Genomic DNA, 9,896 nt, shown 5'->3' on the forward strand with positions numbered 1-9,896 from the left:
CTTGGTCTCATAATCTTTTCTGATAGTCAGTGGCATCACTGCAATTTAACCTAGAAAGAGTCCCAACCCTGTTTTTGAGTGTCTGTCTCCCCTTGGGTGCAGGTGGGTCACGTGGACGGCTCCGGTCGGTGCGTGCTGGTTCACGCAGCCCAGCGAGGCCACCTCGAGGTGCTGCGCTTTCTCCTAAAGAGGGCGGAGTGGAGTTGTACTACCTGCTGTGGACAGAAGGGGGCAAGCAGGAGCCAAGCAGTGCAGCAGGCTTTGATTGCTGCAGCCAGCATGGGACACACAGAGGTGATACAAACACACACACATACACACCTTTAATGTATAACACTGTGTGGTACAGAATATACAATCACATAGTCGGGTGTGTGTGTGTGTGTGTGTGTAGATGGTGTCATACCTATTGGACCTTCCAGAGGAAGATGAAGAAGGGGAGGAGAGACCTGAGATCAACACATATGACAGTCTATGGGGAGAGACAGGTAATGACCATGTAACTACTATTGTGTAACTACTTTGTCACGGCAGGCTTTGTTTTTCTGTCAACCAGACGCCATCAGTGTGATAAATTCACGTGGAACATGGTGGGAAACAATGTTTTCATAAACATGCTTTGGTTTGCTTAAAAGGTCATTTACAATAACGGATGATGTAGCGGGATCATTTTCCCACCACAACCTCATAATTAATGAGAGGCAAGCAGGAGACAACATGACTGATCACTATACTTTACATTAGTAGCATCTAGTGGACGAAAGTGTTCACTTCAGTAAAAACAGAAAAAATAAGTATTTGGACTCTTCTACATGTTTGGTTCCTCTGGCCAAGATTATTATATTTATATTATATAAGAGCAAAAAACCAACACAATAAAATAAGTCTTTGAAAAATATAATTAAAATGAGACAAACAATAAATAAATAAAAATAAAAACATACAGTAAATGTGAAAAACAAGCTGATACAATAACGACTATACTGAAGCAATAAAAACTGAATGGAAACGAGCAAATACACAATAGAAAACTACACTGAAAACAAAAGGTTCTCCTAAGAAATACAGAAGTTTTATTTATGTAGTCATCTCGAGGTCCTTTATGTTGTAAGATAAAGACCCTAAAGTAGTAGAGTGAAAATCCCAACATCAGACGTCCCCTCGGTGAGAAAGCGCTTGGTGACAGTGGGAAGGAAAAACCTCCAGCAGAGCCAGAATCAGACCTGGGTGATTCTGTCTCATTGCAAACTTTTCTTACCAAAGCTCAGACGTGGATTCATTTAATATCCATCGCGTCATTTCAAAATAAACTCTGGCTTCTATATTTAATGTTTGTTCTCTAACACCTACCGCAGCTTTATATGCCATATGTTCAGTTACAGAGCTGAAGTTTGTAATCGTCTGGTTTCCCTTGTCTCACTCTGTGTGTTTGCGTCAGCTCTGACAGCAGCAGCAGGATGTGGCTGTCTGTCTGTCTGCAGGCTGTTGTTGGATCAGGGGGCAGCTGTGGAGCAAGGAAACAAGCAGGGTGTCACTCCACTTTTCAGCGCCGTGAGACGGGGTCACTGGCAGGTATGGTGGAACCAGAAAGCAAACAGGCACATGATCACACGATACCTGCAGCAGATAACTGCAGTCTTCCTCCTCCTGCATCCTTCGGTCAGGTGGTGGAGTTGTTTCTGAATCAGGGGGTGGAGGTGAACATGGTGGACCAGCAGGGGCGAACATCTCTGATGACTGCAGCCTCAGAGGGACACATGAGCACTGCCCAGCTGCTGCTGGATCATGGTAATCACACACTGCACTCTGCAGCCAGAAAAACAGCAAGAGTTGCTGCAGCAATGCAATTAAACCAGCAGTCACATTGTTTATGTCCAACTTCAGTTCAGTCAGAAAGTATTTTTTACTTTTTCTTTTATCAGGAGATTCAGATGTTAAAAAACCCTTGAAAACGAGATTGGTCCTAATCAATACTACTTTAACTACAAACGCTAATCTTAGAGGACAGCTGTGATACTGTACAGTATTCACAGTGTGTACACTGCTGTAAAAACGTGTTTTCCTCTTTCCTGACACTGACAAAAAAGTAGAAGAAATATGAAATTAATCTGTTGTCCTCGTGATCAAACACTCCACTGTACGAATTGACGGTTTTAACAGAAATGGCATGTGTGCTGAGACTAGTGAGGCCATGTTTGTAGCCATTATTTATAAGGTCGTCCTTAGAGCCCCCATTCTAATCACTCTGACCCTGACAATAGCTCCGACCCTAATGAATCTGTCTGTTTCCAGGAGCCTCCCTCGAACAGACCGACAGAGAAGGGCTAACGGCACTGAGCTGGGCGTGTCTAAAAGGCCAGCTCTCATTGGTCAGAGAGCTTGTGGAGAGAGGAGCAGCCACAACTCATGCAGACCGCAATGGACGCACGCCTCTGGATCTGGCTGCATTCTGCGGAGACCCAGATGTGGTGTGTACAGCCAGAGTAACCATGATTGTGTTAGTTAATTTAGAACAGTTACCTGTCCTACCTGTTCTGCAGCCGCTGCAGAGGGCAATGTAATGTAGCCGGAGGAGAATTTATAAAAGTGGTGAAAAATGTCGCTTTGATCCGTGTCCAGGTGCAGTACCTTGTGGATCACGGTGCGTCAGTGGAGCATGTGGACTGCAGCGGGATGCGCCCTCTGGATCGAGCAGTCGGCTGCAGAAACACTTCTGCAGTCATCGCTCTACTGAAAAAGGGAGCCAAAATAGGTAGAAGCATGAAGCATGTTCAGTTTAACAGCAAGAATTAAACCATGGATGTTGTAGTTATGCAGTAAGCATCTTCACTGCTGCATGGCCGGACTCCCATATAGTTCATTTCCATTAGCAATACATCGTCCTGCAGAATGAACCTTCATGAATTCTAAATCATCCTTCATATATCCCTAAACTAAACGTGCATGTTTGTGTGCGCGTGTGTGTGTGTGCGTGCGTGTGTGTGTGTGTGTTTGTAGGACCTGCAACCTGGGCCATGGCGACCTCTAAGCCAGATATCTTAATGGTTCTGCTCAGTAAATTGATCCAAGAAGGAGATAAATTGTACAAGGTAGCGCACATTTCCATCTTGATGAGATTTGATTTGATTGACTCGATATCGATTTGATTCGATATTCCAAAGTTCTTTCTGAAAGAGTTTCTTTTTTTTTCTTTCCAGCAAGGTAAAGTGAGGGAAGCCGCTCACTCCTATCAGTCAGCTCTCCAGAAGTTTCCAGGAGACGAGCTGAAGACGTTCAAACAGCTCAGGGTGTGCGTGCTGCTCAACCTCTCACGCTGCCGCCGCAAGATGAACGTGAGGCTTCTTCTTACACACGCACATGTTGAGAATATTTTGCTTGTTATGTTGAAACAAATCTCATCTCGAAAACTTTATTTCAGTATTGATATATCGTTAATCTTCCTTACAGGACTTCAGCCTTGCTGAGGAGTTTGCTACCAAGGCCCTGGAGCTAAAAGCCAAATCTTATGAAGCCTTTTATGCCAGAGCCCGTGCCAAACGCAGCCGCAGGTAAACAGTGTCGTGAGAAATTGAATAAAACTAACTGATCGTCATCTTCTGAGAGTTTGGGTTCTTTGGATCTTCAGTAGTAGAACTGTGATGATTTTATTGTTTGACATTTTTAAACTATTTGAAACTTAGACACGAGATTGCAGTGAGAAAGAGTGGAGTAGTTTTAGGCTCACTACCATGTAAAGAAAACCTGAGAGATAGAGTGACCTGAACTGTAAGAAGAAGAAGACATATGTGCTTTTAACTTGGCGGGGTGTTGTCAGTTTCCAGTTACCTCCATGCTAAGGCTCTACACAGTTTGCTAAGGCCTCAGTTACACAGGCCCAGAGACCAGCTGGCAATCCCCTGTTAACCTCCAATCACTAGGAAAGCAAAAAGGGTGCTGGACCAAAAACCATCTTGTGATTGCTTTCATTGCTAGAAGATTACTGCGGTCACTCATAGTTTGCATAGAAGATGCCAGCTTGTCTGCACTCAGTCACTAACTAACCACCATGTAGTGGTGAAGCATGAAAAAGTACAGCACAAACCAGAAACGGAGACCATTTCCCTTCAAAGTAAAAGTATTCCACTCTGTGACCACATGCAACTTCCTGCAACCGCTTGCCAACCAGACACATTTTCCACTAGTGACGAGTGGTTACCGTGGGGTCACTGACTGGCACTGTTCACCAGAGAGTAAAGGCCTAAAGCTTTGACCTAGCATTGCCTTACAGTCACAGTGACTGAAGGCATAGATTTCAGATGGAGGGACACATTTTTAAGCCTGTTTTTTCTTTGTGAATGTGATTGCAGCAAATTTCAGGTAACCAGACATCGAAAGATTGGAACAGACCTTCTAAACACTGACAATATGAAACCTATAATTCCGGAAACATTCTGATATACACATTCTCTGTCATCTTCTGAAGTTTGTCCTGTTTTCACTCCTTGTCACTATCACAACCCAGACAATTCCACGCTGCTTTGGAGGACCTGATTGAAGCCAGCCGTTTGTGCCCATCCAACCGGGAGATTCAGCGCCTGCTGTCACGGGTCAAAGAAGAGTGTCGGCAGGCTGCACAGCAAAAGGACACTCATCCTCCATCATCTAATCACGTCTATCAGCAGAACATGTCCATCAGCGAGGCCAGGTCTAGAGATTCAGGTTGTTTGCAGGTACAGGATAGAGAGGGGCTTACAGAGGAAGAGGAGGAAGAGGAGAAAGCAGAGAGCAGTTTCAGGGAAAGAGACTCCTCTCCCTGTCACCTTCAACCTGCGGTTCAAAGTCTTGACACCCGCTGCCACTCTGGGGTACCATCGCCCTCCTCCCTTTCCCCCACTCATCTGTATCATCACCTCCCCAGTCCCACCCACGCAGCCTCCCTTTCTTCACCTAGTCACTCTGCACCTCCCCCTCCTTCCACATCTTATCACGATTTCAGCCCTACTTCCTCCCTAATCCAGCATCAGCAGCGAGGTGGCATAGTGTCTGAAAGTATGCCTACATTGTCCGAAAGTGGAGGTGTACAAAACTATCCACAGTCTGACTTAGATCAGAGCCAGGGAGTCCAGCGTCACCCCCATCTGGCTGGTCAGAGGTTCCAGAAGCAGAACCCCGTCCAAGGCCACTGGCTCCAACCAGCCAAAGCACAGGTGGTCCGAACCAATCAGCCCAGTTCTTCTACCCACTCCAGCATGGTTTTGGGAAGTTCTGCCTATTCCCAGTTCGCCCATCTGCCCAAAGAACTAGCAGAGCTTGGGGAAGGCTTTTGCTCAAATCCTATGGATGTCAGGCCTAGCCCATTGGCTCAGCCTGGTCTGAGCTCTGGAGCTTCTTATGTACAGGATGAAGAAGAAGAAGTTGACCTGGTTAGCCAGGCCAGAGGCACATCTGGCTATGGGAAAGCAGCAGGAGCCGAGTGGGCGGGGGTAAACCGTTTTGGCCAGTCCCGTCAGTTCAGCCGTAACCAATCCAAAGCAGCCTACTACCCTTTGGAAGTTACAGAGGCAGCAATGGGGTCTTCAGATAGGCTTCAGTCATCGCACGATTATCAGTATCAACACCAGGGTGGTCTTCGACGTCCACTCAGTGCTCACCCAACCTCCTCCTCTGGTCATTCCCCTAGGCCTCTCATCCATTCCCAGAGTGTCAGCGTCCGTTTCTCCCCCAGCAGTGGTAGTCTTGCTACTGGACAGCCAGCTAATCTTGGGCCAGGCTTTAGGACATCGGCCTCTGTTCAGCACATGGATCTACCTTCAGATCTGGCCTCTGCTAGAAGCATTAGTGGTTACCATGATGATAACTTCCTGATCGCCTCTCCCCAGTCAGAAATATGCATGTCAGGAGGCGGGACTTACCCTGGAGAGGTGGGACGTTCATCTAGGAACACTCCTTTTATGGGAGTAATCGACAAGACGGCAAGGGTGCACCAGCAGTATCAGCAACAGGCTCCGTCCAGCTCAGCGTCCTGTCTCAGTCCGTCTCGCTCCTGGGCCGTGTCTTCAGTGGACACAGTTGTCACTTCGCCCAGCAAAAACCCCCCTCCACCCCAGCTCTCATCCTTTGCCTACCACAACCGCAGCAACAACAATGCCCACAATGGTCACGCCTCTTATGATAACCAGCTGGACTTCTATGACGTGATGCCAGGAAATGTTCATCAGGGTGAGGGCTCAGTGCAGGTTGCCTGTCAGAATCTCTCCTACATGGATGTGAAGGTGGCTCGGACGCTGCCCATGATCCACAGCTGCTCGGACAGACCGACTGAGAGACGTACGGGTCCTACGTCTCCGGTTAAACCAAAAAGACCCTTTGTAGAGTCCAATGTGTAAAGACAATACAAGAACATTAATGAAAAGTGGTATAAATGAAGTCACTGTACCGATATACTGGAAGACTGTTCTGGAAACAAAGTAATGTCAAGTTCCTACATTTAGTACTTGGAATGTTTATAAGAGCAAGACACACCAAGTTCAGACTGGGTAAAAGCTTTTGTTTTCATTTGGTTGTATTTGTTAGTATGCTTCAGAGAACTCCACCTCACTTGCTAGGTTAAGTGATTGCTCTATGTCGTTTTTGGAAAGAGTGCCACTTCATCTTAGGCATACTGACTCCTTCATGGTGAAGATGCCTAACCTATAAGAACGGCATGGAACATGTTCACCAATAATGAACTGGTTCTGCCATTTGGAAGTGAAACATTAACAGGTGTTCACCTCACAAAGCACAAGAATGAAGAAGATAATTATGGAATAAGACTGTATTCTTCTTGCACAATTCTGGCTTGAATTACATTTTAAAACTGCAGTTCAAGTCTAAATGGTGACGTCCAGACAGGAGAGAAAAAGCACCGCAATTACCTTTGCCTGCTGCCGACGCCTTTAATAAAGATCTCATTTCAAGATTGAAGCGCTTAAATAACACAGACTTGAAAGAAATGGACGAATCCAGGCTCGCATCATTGTACCAGTCAAACGCTTGTTAGTGACCCAGACCCAAGCCATAGTTTGAGAAACTCGAAAATACTGTCATTGAATAAACACTGAGTTAAAAAAAAAAAAAAAGGAGAAAAAATTGTATTTATCTTTTTAAGTTATGTCTGTATTAAACTGTAAAGTTTCTTTTTGTTTTTTCTTAAAACGGTATTCCTTTGGGATTTGCCATCGTGTTTATTTTGGGGGATCGTCTGTGAGAACACGTAAACTGAAACTTTAGAGTTTTAGTTTACATGAAGCAGAAACTCTAAAGAGTTCCATGTTGGGTTAACATTGGTCTCTTTCTGGGTTCAATTAGAACGATATAGCGCATTTGTAAAAGTTGGATTTTTTGGAAGGGTCATCCATTCAGCCTTTTTCTGTGCTCTCTGAAGGCCTTTTATATTCTGTAGTCCTAATGGTCTAATTATGCAACCCATATGATTCCAAGTGATACACCAGGGCTCTTCATACTGTATTATGTTGGAAACATTGTGCTTGTATGTGCCTCGGTTGTCAGTACTGTCAGTCACTCTCACTCTGACCATTAACTAGGCTTGACATGTAATTTCTGGATATTTGTCCTCAACAATGTGCATTTGAACTCTTTGGATGGTGTTGTATGTTTTTCTTGCCTTTCCAAAGATAACTGTGTAAAATTCCAATGAAACAATCTATTTATCTGCGCGAAACCAGCTTAATTTATGACCATGCCAAGCTAACTATCTTACCACCAACAGCAGCCACAGAGCCTTACCAATGAGGCCCAAAAATGTACCACTATTCAACTACATTCATTTACTGTGTTGAGGTTTGTTTGTTTTTCAGAAACTAAAGTTCAGTTCACTCTTTTCATCTTATCATCCACTGTGTATTTCACAGTCAGATCAGAATCTTAGCCTCACAAACATTAGCATACGTAGCCGTGTGTTTACTTACTCTTCAGATGGTTCCTCCAACTTTGGTGTGTTTCTGTGCTTGTTATAAACGCCTGCGCTCAGAAAAAGTTTAAAATCTTCGAAAATTAAGTAAAGTTCAAACAAAATGTGAAGAAACAACTTCTCCAAAACATGTACATTGTACTGTGTTGGAGCAACACCATCTTAAGTTGTACTAGAGCCAGGCAGGACTTTTCATGTGAAATCGGTTTGTACCATGAGCTGGTGCAGTGAATCAATATAACCTTTATTTAATAATGTTCTTATTTATAGTGCTGTTCTGGGAAAAGGCAAATTCTCTTGAGGCAACAAGGGCAGAAATAAAAAGAGACAAGAAAAGTTTTTTAAAAGTGGTGAAAGTTTTTGTTAGAATTTGCAAAGTATAATTAAAAAAAGGAAGTTTAGGTCAGAACATAGACCTAAATTTGGATGTTAAATAGGAAAAAAACTGTCGTAATCAAAGATGATAATTAAATTGTTTGTCTGCAACAAATGATTTTAAGTCATTAATCAAAAGTCTTATTATATAACAAACATTTATAGTTGTCGACAGTGTTTCTGCTTATGTGATATCAAAGACTAGGCGTCAGTAACAGTAACTGTGACATAAAAAAAGTTTTCCTCATTGTGCCACGTTACTGGGTTTTAAAAGTCGTTACTTTGAATGGAAAATGCGTTTTTCTTATCGTACCTTAGATGCTAGGGCTAACAAACATCTGCTGCAATACAGAAATTACGCTGTTTCTTTTTTGCGTTTCCCAAAGCGATCACCATCTACTTGGGATTTTGAATGTTACCAATTTTTAGCACACTATCGTTTATGAATCCATCAAGCACATGCTTATTTATGTCTTTACAAGGTTTTCCTTTCAAACCAGTAGTTTGCCTAGCTTGCTAAAACAGATAAAACAGACAACATATTTATGGCAAAAGACACGGTTTACTGCTCAAAATGCTTTTGTCTATGTCAGCAAGGAATGATTTAACTTTTCCATCTTAACCTTGTTAACGACAAGGGGAGGTGGCTAGCTGAATATTTAAAAGAGGGACAAGTTTCACTTTAATCATATATTAAGATCAGGCTTCTTTAAAACTGTCTTTTATAAACATGAATGCCAGTTTTTGTACATTTGTAGTGCTTTTTCCCCCCAAACTTCTCAGTTTCAGTTGCTGTTGCTGATGAAACAAGTGACGTCTGACACAGCACACACAGTACAGTCTCTGACCACTGCCATCATCTCGTACTGCTCAGGGGACTGCAGCTGTGAGATGATATTAGCAATTTGATGTTCAAAGTGAAAACGTGGAAAATCTGTTAGCAAAACTGTGTGTTGTGCATCACATGTAGGATGTTTACCTTCTGTCTGCATTGGTGCCTGACTGTGAAATATCCCGTCAGAACAGAGCCAAGTCAGTGTGTACTTTGGGCTCTTTCACAGTGTGTAAGATGAGCTTACATTTAAAACCAAGGATGGTGACAAGAAGAGCTTCATTATCAAACATTTCAAGCAACATGAATGTGTTTTTTGGCTCACGTGGAATCACTGAGTTAGAAAGAGGAATAAAGCTGAATAAAAGACTGAACTGTAAGTCTGTCTCTCATTGTGTGACCCAACAAGGAAAAGCTTTTTTGGGTATAATCTTACATTAGAACAAGAACATTACCTTCTTGCTATGTGGCAACACTGGTTAAAGGCCCTAAAGGTTTTACAATGAAGAAAAACTGTGTTCACGTATGTGTTTGCAGACAGCATTACATGCTGTCTGCATTGTTATTAGCACAAGTATTCATTCATATGCTCACATGGATAAATGCTTTTGCTTTAACTGTGGTGGAAAGATTGTGTTGATCTTATATGCAGTGCTCTTACAATAACTGATTGTTTTTTGGACACTTGGGGGCAGCAGAAGCAATCTAAATAGAATATTGATTTTAACTTAAAGCACCAGT

The 9,896-nt window shown here is 43.2% G+C and overlaps 1 protein-coding gene across 4 annotated transcripts in view; it reads left to right on the forward strand.

The window, feature by feature from the left end:
- The window catches only part of tanc2a (tetratricopeptide repeat, ankyrin repeat and coiled-coil containing 2a), a 53,767-nt gene extending 44,232 nt beyond the window's left edge, over positions 1-9,535 (forward strand). For all 4 annotated transcript variants that reach the window (XM_040037209.1, XM_040037210.1, XM_040037207.1 and 1 more), the window contains 10 exons: positions 103-294; positions 395-488; positions 1,439-1,572; positions 1,665-1,788; positions 2,293-2,468; positions 2,620-2,752; positions 2,998-3,089; positions 3,198-3,332; positions 3,448-3,548; positions 4,502-9,535. In XM_040037209.1, the coding sequence (XP_039893143.1) occupies positions 103-294; positions 395-488; positions 1,439-1,572; positions 1,665-1,788; positions 2,293-2,468; positions 2,620-2,752; positions 2,998-3,089; positions 3,198-3,332; positions 3,448-3,548; positions 4,502-6,365 (3,045 nt within the window). In that variant the 3' untranslated portion in view covers positions 6,366-9,535. The remainder of the gene's footprint in view (positions 1-102; positions 295-394; positions 489-1,438; positions 1,573-1,664; positions 1,789-2,292; positions 2,469-2,619; positions 2,753-2,997; positions 3,090-3,197; positions 3,333-3,447; positions 3,549-4,501) is intronic.
- Positions 9,536-9,896: the final 361 nt, after the last annotated feature.

Source organism: Simochromis diagramma, unplaced genomic scaffold, assembly GCF_900408965.1.
Source record: "Simochromis diagramma unplaced genomic scaffold, fSimDia1.1 OVJJ01000516.1, whole genome shotgun sequence".
Lineage (NCBI taxonomy): Eukaryota > Metazoa > Chordata > Actinopteri > Cichliformes > Cichlidae > Simochromis > Simochromis diagramma.